This window comes from Triturus cristatus, chromosome 12, assembly GCF_964204655.1.
Source record: "Triturus cristatus chromosome 12, aTriCri1.1, whole genome shotgun sequence".
NCBI lineage: Eukaryota > Metazoa > Chordata > Amphibia > Caudata > Salamandridae > Triturus > Triturus cristatus.
Window position 1 is genome coordinate 75,864,726 of NC_140595.1, and position 14,548 is coordinate 75,879,273.

At 46.7% G+C, this 14,548-nt stretch overlaps 1 protein-coding gene across 1 annotated transcript; it reads left to right on the forward strand.

Annotated features, from left to right (window-relative positions):
• The first annotated feature begins 12,932 nt into the window (after window positions 1-12,932).
• Window positions 12,933-13,880, forward strand: LOC146772595 (olfactory receptor 1f45-like). The gene has a single exon (XM_085637018.1). It carries the CDS (start codon window positions 12,933-12,935, stop codon window positions 13,878-13,880), a length of 948 nt encoding a protein of 315 aa, XP_085493144.1.
• Window positions 13,881-14,548: the final 668 nt, after the last annotated feature.

The following is a 14,548-nucleotide window of genomic DNA, read 5'->3' on the forward strand; positions in this document are numbered from 1 at the left end:
AGTAGTGGTGCCGTAGGAGTACGCGTGGTACGGACCGTACACACATGCGTACTCCTACGGCACCACTACTATAGTGATACGCACCGTACCCACGCTATGGATGTGTGAGTACGGTGCGTATCACTATTGTAGCGGTGCCGTACGTGTACGGGTACGTGTGAAACGCACCGTACATGTTTTTGGGATTCAAAAATTACATAGGGGACAAGTATTAAGCCCAAAATCCATGCTGGTTGTCATGGATACAGAGATTTCAGTTGCAATGTGGCCATCATGTGGGCTTGAAAAGTCAGTTGGCCCAAAAATTACAATGTTGCAAAGTGGTGTTTGCCTTGCTATGATGCTCAAAATTTGAACCATGCAAATTCGTGTCATTGGTGTATGTTTAAAGGGATTGGAGGAAACGTAGGATGCAAATGAGTCTGACCAATCACTCTGTACTCCTGTAAATGAAAGCCCCCAGCAAGACAGATATAAGTCAGCCAGAACCCATGAGAGGGCACTTGCCTGCACTACTTTCCTGTCGACCACACTGCTGCTGTCTGTGCATCCTCTGGCACCATGTCGCGTACTGTGGAGAGGGCCCAGCCATTCACACTTGAGGAGAATGAGGCATTGCTGAATGTCCTCCTCCCACAGTACCCCAGCCTGTATGGGAGACCAGGGGTGCAGGTGAGTGCTGACTCCACTACCTTTGACTGTGCACCTTTTTTGTGACTGTCACTTCTGGCATTGTGTCCAGGTGTGACAGACATGCAATGTGGTTTAGAGTGGGTCCCAGGGGGGGTAAAGGCTTATGTCTCTCATGCAGAGCATGATGTAGTTCCTGTGTGCACTCTTCACTTGCATTGTGCTTACTGTGAAATTCACTGCATAGTGCATGACACATTCAGCCTGGCAAATCCTTGGTGGCATTTTCTGGCTATTGTCCTGAGGTGATTCTGTGTTCCCCCCGGTGTGACAGGTGACTGTACCCACAGATGTGTATGAGTTGAGTGGAGCTGTGGTGAGAGTGTCCAAGTGATGTGTACGCCCTCCTGGACATTGATGTGTGTGAAGGTTCCTTGTCATGTGGGTGAGTGTCTATGTGAAGTGTTGCACCACAGCTGCATGGAGGAGGCAACAGCTCTACCCATCTGATGTGAGAAGTAAGCCGTGCTGTGTGTCTGACTTGCTGAGCTAGCCTGACACCTGTGACACCCCACATGCAAGTGGCACATATGCAGAGTGAGGTTTGTATCCGCTGTTGCCAATGGCAGGTGATTGATCTGTGCCTGTATGTGTCTGTGTACTCTGCTGAGGTTGCGTCAGTGACCTGGGGCATTTAACTGCTTTGAGGTGCTGTCCATCAGCCTGGTGTTGAATGTGATGCACAGTGTGTGCCATGATCAGGGAGTGTGTTGCACGCCTCCTGCCGCCTGTGTACTTTCAATGCCATGTAGTGCATTGGGGCTTCCACAGAGGCCAATGTCTATATGAGAAAGATGCTATTCCTTGGCAGCATCCTATGCCCTGTTCAACATATCAAAGATGTTCAAATGTGTGTCTCTGTGACATGGAGCAGGTGTAGTGATGTTGTCACACTTTGTCATCCTCACAGGTAACTGCCTACGAGAAGGGGGGGATCTGGAAGGAGATCGTCAGGGCCGTGAGATTGGAGGGGGGTCGCAGTCGGCGCCTAGCCCAAGTCCGAAAACGATGGCAGGACATCCGGTGCTGGACCCGGCGGATCGCCCGGGTCCAGCTGGGGCTCTAACCTCCACGCCCCCATGGCGGGCGCCGACGCCTGACCACCCACATGATGCGTGTCCTGGCAGTGGACTTCCCTGACCTGGATAGGCAGTTACAGGAGAGACAGTAGCAAGGAGGGGGTAGGTACATGTCTGTTTGTTGTGTTGTGTTTCCCCAGCTCTGTAGCCTGGATACACTGCCAGGGTTTATATGTGCAGTGCATATTCTGTTCCCCAAAGTCAACCGGTGCTCTTATTCATCCCTTCCCCTCCTTGACATGTGTCCCCTGGTCTGTGTGTAATCACAATTGCACATGGTCATCTAGGCTGCCAGTTAATCCAAGTGCACATTGCTTTCTGCATCATGTGGGAGGGTGGTCTCTGACATGTGTTGGTACCTTGCCTATGCCCTGTCCTGTTCACTCTGTTGGGGGTCCATATTTGTTGGCACTGATGATGAGTCTCAACATGGGAGTGTGAGGTTTCAAATGAACACAATTGCAGCATGCATGTCAATGTTGTGGCCTCAGACATGATGTGCATGAGTGGGAGATATGTATAGTGCCAGGACGATTGCTCATGTTACAGTCAGATCATACCAGGAACAAGGAGCAGTGTGCCCACTACAGTCCCCTGAGACACCCTTGCCTCGTAATCATGTGTGTCATCCAACACTGTGTCCATTCTCAGTGTGTTCAGCATATGTTTGCCTCTGTGGCATTGTTCCCTGGCCTCATTTGTATTTATCCAAAGTGTACTACATGTGTCCACTGGACAGGGAGACCCCATTTGGCTTGTGCATACTCACACTGGACAGTGCCTGTGTGTCTATTCACAACTATCTGTCGATTGTTGTTTGTCACAAATATGTGTTGGCAGCCTCACGAGGTGATGTGGAGTACATTTGGGAATTCTTGCAGCATATTTTTGTAAACCCTGATTAAGAGGTGTCACTTCTTGATCTGTCTCAATCACATTGACTCAGGTATGGGGGATTTATGTGGGCGAGGCCTACATGGACAAACCTTATGCCTCCTTGCCAGGTCTGATCTGTGTGTGATAATTGGCTGGACAGAGACTCAACGTGCAGTGACCCAGTGATGTTGTGCAGGGTTCAATGTTTGTGCTTTGCAGCATGTGTCAATTGTTTAAATACATGATTCCTGCTCATACATTTGTGGCACCAGTGTGTGGTCCAGATGCTACGTAGTTTGGTGTTTGTGTGCTGACATCTGTGGGGACATTCTGGCTTGCCATGAGGATGTCTCCTCAGTGCAGGTATGCCTTTTTACGACACAATTGCAGGCCCATTAGCTTATGCATTGTCCTGGGTTTGGACATGTGTGCCACTCCACATGACAGGCAGTGGGTCAGATGTGTTGCCAACAGTGTCATCAGGTAACGGATGGCCATGTGACACCTGACATAATTCAAGTTGTTAGTCAAAAGGTATTGTACCTTGGCACACACAACACTTGTCAACAGGTCTTCATGTTTTAAATGCTTTAGTTTGATGTTTAGTTGTTAAGAACAATAATGTGCCTGCATGACAGATGTCTCCCAAGGAAGTGCACAACAAACCACCTTTACACTTTCAGGGAACACGCTGGCACATTTTAAAAGAAGGCACTGTTCTAATGAGACTGTTTTTCAGATTATACATATACATGTTCCCCCAGTGTTGTGGAATTTGGGTAAGTCCTTGGTTGTTGGTGATATCAACTTACGAGTGTCAAGTCATCAAGACCTCCATGGGCCCATGTATAAGTACTTTCTGCAACACCATTTCTTTCTAACAGTGGCTTCTTTAAAGAAGGCTACCAGCTTCTTCAATGACTGGGTAAATGTAGTTTTGTGTGCACCTCCTTGTAGCCATCTTTTATGGAGGCACATGTGTGTTCTGTTCACAAAATGGCACATTCCCACATTCTGACCATGTCGATTGTGTAAAGTATTGTGATTCCCAAGGGACCAACATTTTTCCATTTTGTGTTCCAAAGTACTTACAGGTCTCGGAGTGTGGGGACACCTTTGGTATTGAGGTGTGTTACTTTGACTTGGGTGCACCACTACTGTTTCTTTCAGGGTAAACAAGAGGTGGCATGTCTTCATTGTATTGCTGTGCTCACCTGTTCCCAGACACTAGCTCCTCAGTGTATTTCTCATTCAAGTTTTGGGCTGGTGTGTCCTATTTTTCCTTGTGTCCAAGTGGCACGGTGGGTCTACCAACTGGGGAGTACAGGGCTTACATATGTGCGTAGTAATCTAGCTGTTACTCATGATGCATTGCCTGATATGCACTGTGACCTATTGGTTTTGTACTCATGTGTCAGATGTATACAGGTGACTGATGTTTTTCTGTATCTTCACCTTGCCCACAGCATCATCATTGGAAACCAAGTGAGACACCTGCACGGACCTGGATGAGGGACCCAGCACCAGTGCCACCAGTGCTGGTGAGTCTGCGGGAGCCAGTGGCACGGAGGGCGAGGGGAGTCAGTCGGAGGACCTGTCTGGTGGCGATTCCAACTACGACGCAGACGGGTCCGAGGCTGACCTCATCAAGGGGGCGGAGGCTGCTACAACACCTGGCAGCAGCCGAACATCTGTCCCCGCCTCCTCCATTCCCATTACCGCCCTCCCAGTTGCTCCGGTCCCTTCTGTCCATGCAGGCCCCCACCATGTCTCCTTCGGGACAGGCACCGCACCCCCTGCCCCTGTCACTCCTGCTGCCCTCAGTGCAGAGTCTGTGGACATACTGCGGCAGTTGCAGGTTGGGCAGGCATCGGTGCTGACTGTCCTCCATGGCCACACCACACTGCTGACACAAATGGTGTCGTTCATGGAGGGCATATCAGCAACAATGTCTGAACAACGCAGGTTTCTGCGGTCCATGGACTCTTCCCTGACAGCAGCAGTGACTCTCCTGCAGCACTTCGTCCCCCCCTACCCCAGCCCCATCCACACTTCCCTCTCCCATACCTGTCCCATGCACACCCAGACATTCCCAAGCACGCACCCCACCAGACACAGGCAGCACACCACCAAGTAAGGGCAAGCGCACACCTCTTGGCACGCACACTCAGGGGGATGTAGGCACACCCACTGGGTCTCGGGCAAAAAGACATACACGCAGCCACAGTCTGAGTCCGCATGCCCCACAACCCAGTCCCTCCAAAAGCACTCCCCTTGGCTCCCCTGCCAAACTGACACCCAAAGAGGTCGACATGGGTGAGCTGCCCATCACCCCCACTGTGACACCACCCCGCAAGCGGGCGAGGAAGTCCCCGGGCAGGGTAGTTGAGTCCTCCCCCTGTCCACGCCCTCCCCCAAGAGCGCTGCACCCCATCCCTCGGCCACCCCCCCCCTCCGTTGGCCCTAGGGTTTCTTCCGGTGCAGGGGTTACCCTGGACGCCCTGGCAGCAGTGTGCAGTGCCGAGTCCACCTTTGGGGCTACCCCACACCCTGTGGTGGAGACGTCCACCCCTGCACCCACCACACCTACCCTTCCCCCTCCTGTCCCTGCAGTGCCTGGTCCTTCCCCACATGATGCCCCCCCCCGGTCGACGAACCTGAGGGTTCCACTGTGCAGGCAAGCTAGGGGAGACGCGTGCCCATGTGTCCCCCCAAGGACTTCTATTATGGACTGGCCATTAGCCTTTGTATATAGAGTGATTTCATATTTTCTTTTTTATGCTGAATAAAGCATTTTATTTTTACTTTGAACACTATTGCAATTCAGATATTGATGTTGGTGCTGAGGCTCCAGGAGTTGATGTTGTGGTAGTGTGTTATGGTTCTGAGAAATGTTCTAGTCTGATGGTCATGAGGTGGACCATGGTATCTGCGTGCCATCACAAGGTCTCTGCAAATAATAGTTGGTAGTGTGTGTTATTTTGGTTTTGAGACATTGTCCCAAGGAGTGTTCCTTCCTCTGTGGCACCTGACATCTTCCCTGCAAAGAGTTGCACAATTGTTGTGCTGACCTGTGTCTACATTTCCTTTGTTGGTGACGGATCCCTCCAACTATGGCCATGCCTGCTCAGCAATGTCTCCGGCTGCATCGTATGTGCCATCCTTGCTAGTCACTGTACTTGTGTATTGAGTATGTTGAAATGCCTTCATGGAGAAATTCTCCCTTTTCAGCACTATGCATGTGTGTACTCCCGGCCTAGCACACATATGGTACTTGTTCTGCAAGGTATTTGGGCACCTGACTCACAATTGTGGGCATTGTATCTGTGGGAACTCCACCCTATTCCTTCCATGAGAGACAACGTCTTGGTGGCTGGCCCAGCACCTGTACATTCCTATCAGTCCTGGGATGTGTGTGACAGTGTGTGTTCCCTTTGGCTCTCTTAGTGTAGTAGGCAGTGACATGACTATACAGTCTTGTGGCATGATCTCAGTGTGTGTATTGTGCTGCATCCGCCAGGGGTGGGTATGCATGTGTTATTTGTCCTCACACCCACATGTGGTGTGCCATGCAGTGGGGGAAAGACATCCATCCTCCTGGGAGTGGGACACTGCTGTCAGTGATGTGTTGTTATGGCACTATCATCATTGTCCAAAGTTAGGGATGCGTACATACACCCATGGAGTTGTGGTCATCTGAAAATGATGTACACCCCCCCATGTCTCTGTCCACTGCTGGGAGTCCTCTGCACCCACCCCTCATATTGAAGGCCACTGCTGGTAGTCATTTACACCCACCCCATGTCTCTGTCCACTGCTGGGAGTCGTCTGCACCCACCCCTCATATTGCAGGCTACTGCTGGTAGTCATTTACACCCACCCTCACATGTCTGTCCACTGCTGGTAGTGATATGCACCCACCCCCATGTCTCTGTCCACTGCTGGGAGTCCTCTGCACCCACCCAGATATGTCTGTCCACTGCTGGGAGTCCTCTGCACCCACCCCTCACATGTCTGTCCACTTCTGGGAGTGATATGCACCCACCCCTCATATTGCAGGCCACTGCTGGTAGTCATATACACACACACCTCACATGTCTGTCCGCTGCTGGGAGTGATATGCACCCATCCCCATGTCTCTGTCCACTGCTGGGAGTCCTCTGCACCCACCCCCATATCTCTGTCCACTGCTGGGAGTCCTCTGCACCTACCCCCTGTCTCTGTCCACTGCTGGGAGTCCTCTGCACCCACCCCTCACATGTCTGTCCACTGCTGGGAATGATATGCACCCACCCCTCATATTGCAGGCCACTGCTGGTGGTCATATACACCCACCCCTCACATGTCTGTCCACTGCTGGGAGTGATATGCACCCACCCCCATGTCTTTGTCCATTGCTGGGAGTCATCTGCACCCACCCCCATGTCTCTGTCCACTGCTGGGAGTCCTCTGCACCCCCCCATGTCTCTGTCCACTGCTGGGAGTCCTCTGCACCCACCCATATATGTCTGTCTACTGCTGGGAGTCCTCTGCACTCACCCCTCACATCTCTGTCCACTGCTGGGAGTGACATGCACCCACCCCTCATATTGCAGGCCACTGCTGGTAGTCATATACACCCACCCCTCACATGTCTGTCCACTGCTGGGAGTGATATGCACCCACCCCCATGTCTCTGTCCACTGCTGGGAGTCCTCTGCACCCACCCCCATGTCTCTGTCCACTGCTGGTGTTGATATGCACCCACCCCCATGTCTCTGTCCACTGCTGGGAGTCCTCTGCACCCACACACATATGTCTGTCCACTACTGGGAGTCCTCTGCACCCACCCCTCACATGTCTGTCCACTGCTGGGAATCCTATGCTGCCACCCACCCACCCACCCCCTTGGTGCAGTACACTGCTGTCCTGGGCCTACACACACACCAATATAAAGGTAATATGCTGCACCAGGCCGTAGGCCAACATTCGTGGTGTGTGTACGCCTTGTATCCCAAATGTACTGGTGCCGTAGGGGTACGTGTGATACGGACCGTACCCCCGCATTCATAGGGTGTGTACGGTCCGTACCACGCGTACCCCTACGGCCCCAATCCAATAGTGATACGGCCCGTACCCATGCTATGTATGTGTGGGTGCGGTCTGTATCACTATAGTAGTTGTGCCATAGGAGTACGCGTGGTACGGCCCGTACACACGCTCTGAGAGCGTGTGTACGGTCCGTACCACGCGTACCCCTACGGCACCACTACTATAGTGATACGGACTGTACACACGCTCTGAGAGCGTGTGTACGGCCCGTATCACTATAGTAGTGGTGCCGTACGAGTACGCGCGGTACGGACCCTACCCCTACGGCACCACTACAATGGTGATACGGCCCGTACACACGCTCTGAGGGCATGTGTACGGTCCGTACCACGCGTACCCCGACGGCACCACTACAATGGTGATAAGGACCGTACACATGCTCTGAGTGCGTGTGTACGGTCTGTACCACGCGTACCCCTACGGCACCACTACAATGGTGATACGGATCGTACACACGCTCTGAGAGCATGTGTACGGTCCATACCAAGCGTACCCCCACGACACCCCTAATATAGTGCTACGGACCGTACCCATACTATAGATGTGTGAGTTCGGTGCGTATCACTATTGTAGTGTTGCCGTAGGCGTACGCGTACACGTCCACTTCCGTTGTTGCGGGACGCAGGGATTGGTGGACACGCCCCCCGGAGTGACCAGACCCTGGAGGTAATGTATGTCCTCAATATTGTAGATTTTAATTTGGATAGGGGGTATGTTTCCTGCCCCTCACCCCCCTTTGCCCCTGGGTGTTGTTCTCACCTTCTGCGGCGTGTGCATTGGGTTCGGTGCACCAGGTCGTAGGCTAAGAGGGCCGGGATGACACGTAGGATGGGGTCCATCGTTTTCGCGTCGGACTCAGTTTTCCGGCATTTTTTGGCTGCCGTTAAAAAATAGCTGTGCGGAGTGACGTAGGGACGAATCGTACTTGCTGGTCCGTAAAACTCTGCCTGACTCCGTACGGACGTCGCGTATGCGCTGTCCAGGATCAGACTCGTAGGTATTTTTTAGCCGTACGGTGTTTTGTACGAATCGTACGGAAATGCTATTTCTGTACGAATCATACTTGCTGGATTGTACGATGGATTTCCCGGGTACGAGTCGTACGGAGAATACGCTCCATACGACGAATCGTACCCGGGTTTTACATGATTGGAATCGGCACCTTAATGTATTGAGAAAATATAAATAATAGAATGTTTTTGACAAACAACTGGCTTCTCAAAATTAATAATTTACTTATCATCAACAATAGTATTAACAGAAAATCTACAAACATTTTCAATAGCATCTTTGAGTTTATCATATCCTGACAAAGAATTAGGATTCTGGTATTTATCCTACACCCGGCAAAAGTTATATAAAGTATTATTTCCGAATATTTGGTGCACCCAGGATAACTTTATCGTTCCATTATTATTTGAAACTTTCCAGAATATCACTCTATTATTAATTTTAATGAATGTATTATACTAAATAGGAGAATGAATAAAACTATCTCTGTTGGAAGACTAATGCAAAATATAAGATGAGATTAGTTTACATATATTCCTCAAAATACAGTTGAAATCCCTAGCTGGTATTGGAAAAATACATAAAAAATATTTCAAAGAATAATGAGTCAATCAGTGCACTTTCTATTGTAACTAAAATCCGGATTTCAGCAGCATCAGATGTTCTTAACTAATTCCAACGTTGTGTAATATGTCCGTCATCTTTGTAAAGAAATTCTTGCTTTTTATTTTTCAAAGAAATGCAGATGATATTCCACAAATAGATTTTAAAATGAAGGAAATATCCCCAGCTTTGGTGTGAGTTGCTGTTTCCTTAAATATGATGGCTTCGCCGCCTCCTCTTTTAACTGTGTGATGTTATATAACAATTTGATAGCTTGGTAGAATAGCTTTGTGCAATAGTGTGGCCATGCCTTTCCCCAGCCTTGATTCCGTTCAGAAGCGTATGTCAGGTTGTGTATCTGTCAAATGTTCAAAAATGTACTTGTTGTTTTGGATATAGACTGGGCATTTATTAGTGGACACTTTAAAGAAAGTGTTTTGGAGGTGGTGTGATTTTGTGCTGTGGGAGTGTGAATATTGTCCTTGCAAATTCAAGGAAGTGTCCTATTGCTGATTGTGTTGCCTTAGCAGGACATAACATTATTGGTTTCTGGTTGTCCAACAGATTGAAAAGGTCTTTAGTAGGGTCTGTGTGTGGTTGATTGGGAGACTGGGTGGAATTGGGGATACAGTGTGTGTAGTTGTCTTTTACTAGTAGTGTTGTTGTGTAATAGTCCAGGTGAAGCAATATTTGGAGTTGTCAGAAGCAGTGACTACTTTGTGAAATAACAAGTGCTGCAGCCCAAAGCTTTGTCCAGAAGACTGTGTCAACCTCTATCAAAGGTTGGAGTATCGAATAGCAAGCCTGTGAAGTCTTGATTCTACCTCATGCCTCTTTCATTCATGAGTTGATTAACATTGACTTTTTATATCACTCTTGCATGTTCTTTTTCATTCCTGTTTTCTCCCTGTCATTTTCTCTTCCTCCTTTCCCATTTGTGTTTTCCCTCTTTTGCTCTGAACCAAAGTTTTTTAAAGACAAATAAGTACTGGTTCCCAAAGAGAAGTGCTGGTGGGCCCCGCCTTCAATCACTGGTTCAAATTAAGCTCTGGGAGGAGGTTAGAGGAAGGATTTGGCAAGAAAGAAAGAGGTTGTATGAGATTGAGGAGAGTAGGGATTTGTAGTGTGTAGTATAGTGGAACAGTTGCTACAGTTGTTTTGTATTGCTTTTTAATAGTTGTTTTGCCAGCTTGGCGGTCATTTCTGAATTAGGTGGGAGGCATCTCCGTCAGGGCGATGGCGAAATTTGCTCCGTCACCTGGGTGGACAAATGGGCTGCTCGCCCATATCTAGATTGGGCCCACAGTTCATAAAAACCCCCATAGGGAATTAATTATGTAGTTCCTAGTGTCAACAATCATGAAAATTCCAACTGCAAAACTTCAAAAAGAGGGCTCCACTTCTTGTTACATGTAGGCTTCCTGTCCTCTGTCCACACTCCTGTCATTCTGTCACAGCTCCACAGAAATGTATGGTGGTCCAACACTGTCAAATGTGTTATTTACTCCATAGAGTATATACATTATTGGCCCCAAACACAGTGTATTCTCGAGGGTGAGCATTGCATGCTGATAATTTTAGACGCTGACATTTTATCCTTCCTTTTTCCATCTATGAGTGAAGTTAAATGGCTTTGTGAATTATTTTATGTAAATGGAATTGGTGTAGGGTTGTTGAATATATTACCTTTCAGAACTAACAGTGACCTGAATATAACTTCTATAGAGGGGTCACCTCGTCCTTCTAAGATGAGCTGCCATTTCAACTCATATTTTTATACATTATGTATACCAGTCTGCCAAAAGGACGTGTCTTGTTTTGTGAAGATGTTCAATGACTTCAAAACCTTTAAAACACCCTGCCACATTTTGATCCACAGTTAATGCATTGTGAATAGGAGAGTTAATGCCATTGTGCTGAAACCACAATTTCTAATCTAGTTTAATTTTGATAAAGGTAAAGTGTGCCTGTGTTACACTGTGCAAAACTATAAATAAATAAATGTATATATCAACATCATACATTTGGAACTGAAGCTTGAGTGATGACCTCTGTCAAGTGCTTTATAGATATGTAGAAGTGCTACAGTTCTAGCGGAAAGTGCCAGGGGATAGGACTGGTGATCGATATGGTTGGTGTGCTGATCGTAAACTGATTGGCTGACTATGATCTGCTGAAAGGAAACTGCTAGAAATGATCTGATCTACTGAAGGCTCATGCATTTGACCAGAGCCCACACAATCAATTCATGCTCGATTTTTCACCGGGAGCTGCTATGACCTAGCCGATTAAGCATTTTGGGTGTCCTGTGTCAAGTAATGAGATTATACCTCACTAATGTGACTAATGTCAACTAAAGCAAGTTTGGGGCCCCATTGTTATCTCAATCCACACTCACTATCAAGCAACAGGTTGTTTGCATCCACTTGATTTTTGAGTTGTTGCATCATCTTGCCCTTCCGGATCTTTCGGTGAAACAAGAAATTTGAAATGGAGAAATAGATTAGCAGACTTTGTTATCAGCTAATAGTTTGTATGTTTTCTCCAACAGTAAATCTGTTATGGTGTGCTCAGAACCATGATTTGTTGAGGGGTTCCAGTGGTTTTGCCTCATTCAAGCACCAACACAAACGCCATCGTTAGCCAATGAATCAGTGAATGGGGCAGGGGTTGCTTAAGTACAAAGGCTAAATGTATTGTGCATAAATGTCCCAGATTGTGGATTTTGATAAGGCTCCCAGTTTTCTGTTTTTACTGATTTTTGCAGTTAAATACAGAAAGAAACCAATGTGTTTCCTGTCTGTATTTATTCTTAAAAGCAGAAAAACATGGAAGATTCTGCTTCAACTGGGTGACGTTCCATGCTATCTTCCTGAGTTTCAGGACAACAGATGAGCAGATAGACAGCATGGGAAGTTAAAAAACAGGCTGAGCTTTCCCTAAATACAAGCATATGTTAATATATATTTGTACTATAATTTTGATATTTACTTATGGGTGGACTGTTTCCCTATATTTGGCTGTTTAATTTACTAAAATACAACAGGCAAAAAAGTATGATTATATATTTATCAATAAAATAAATGTGGAAATATACAATTTTACGACTCCATTTATTCTCAAAACACAAAATAAATATGGATAAATATCAATAAGGTGGCCCAAAAATAAATATGGATAAATACAGATGGAAATGTTAAAAAATAATTACCACAAAACCGAGAGCCCTAATTTTGAATGAGAAACTGGATAATGTAATATTCAGAAAGCTAAATCCTTGAGATTCTGACAATAGTAAATCAATGGTCAATGGAAAGAAAATGCCTCCCTGAAGGCAAGTATACATGTATGTATGTATGTATGTATGTATGTATGTATGTATATGGTATGTATGCTGCCCAAAACTGGCCAAAAAGCAGCTGGACTCTGTATGTGGTCAAAAACAATCATAAAGCCAACGATTAATAATGGAGGATGCTGTGGGGTGGACAGTTAATGCTATGTGATGTTGACAAACAGGAGAGGCATGTTGCTAATAGGTTACTAAACACACTGTTTTGTTACTTCCAGTTCTGCACCAATATGGAGAGAGGAAACCGGAGCTCCGTCACAGAATTTGTCTTTTTGGGGTTCGTTAGTCGCCCAGAGCAGCAGCTGCCCCTCTTCATCATTTTCCTTGCTATGTATATAAGCATTCTGCTGGGAAACCTGACAATCATCCTTGTCATCAGGATAGACTCTAGACTCCACACACCAATGTACTTCTTTCTGAGCATCCTGGCCTGTGTCGACATCTGCTTCACCACTATGACAGTGCCCAAGCTACTAATAGACCTGGTGTCATCGAAGAGGACAATTTCTTTCTCTGCTTGCATCACCCAGTTGCATTTCTTCTTTTCATTTGGCAATATGGACAGTTACACGCTGGCAATAATGGGCTTTGATAGGTTTATGGCCATATGTCACCCGTTACATTATGTACGACTCATGTCAAAGAAGTTCTGTAAATCATTAATAGCCTGTGCTTGGGTGGCTTCATCTCTACATTCATCACTGCACAGTGTCTTGACTTCTAGGCTAGACTTTTGTGGCTCCAATAAAATTGAACACTACTTTTGTGATCTCCCACCTCTTCTGAAGCTCTCATGTTCAGACACCACCATCAACGAGCTTGTACTGTCCACAGAGGCCACTATATTCATAGGAACTCCCTTTCTTTGTATCGTTATCTCCTATTGTCAGATAGCTCCAGTCATTCTGAGACTCAAGTCCTCAACTGGAAAAAACAAAGCGTTCTCCACTTGCCTCTCCCACCTCACCTCCACAGTCTTATTTTATGGCCCTATATTTTTTACATATGCTTGGCCATCCGCAGTCTTTACGCCTGATAAGAGCATATGGATAAGTGTAGTTTACTCCATGGTGGCGTCTTTTCTCAACCCTTTTGTGTATAGTATAAGAAATGAAGAGGTCAAAGGGGCATTCAGGAAGATGATGGGTAAATTCAAGGGCATCAGTAAATCTTTCTGAAAAAGATAGGGATTTGTAACAGATATTAATGTGGTGTGTGGGGGACAGCTATACATATAAAACATACATTTCATGACATTGTGGTTCTCTGATACACTGACATAATAACAATAAACCCTCACAAAAGCCATAAAAATTAGCAGTTTAAAGGTATGCTCTACTGATGATATGATCCCAACCAATGAGTCATGATTCCTCCAATGCACTGCAGAGGGGGAGCAGGTTACTTTGCAGAGAAATAACTGTTAGGTTCAAGCAGTACCAACAATGTTACAGTCAAGCAAATAACCCAATCACATTCCCAACCCAGTTTAAAAACACAGAGAAAGCTGTAAAGATCAAAAAGACAGCAAAACAATTACAATTGGATAATGGGAACAGGAGTTATGGATTTTTGATGTTTTAAGGCAAAAAGTACCTTTAAAAATTTTGGCTCCCTTGTAAAGTTTGTAGATGAAATCGGTATGATATCGGGCTGACCAGAATGGAGCTGAGAATGAGCTACATAAGTGGGTTGCACCAGTAACATTTTTTACCTTGGGACAGTCTACTTTTTGAGACTCAAAGTCTTTCAGTATTGGACGCTCCACAGCAAAAGCCAACAAGGAAAGTCATCCTTTTTGCCCTGATCACCCCCATTTATTGATTGAATCTGGTGGTTACTGACT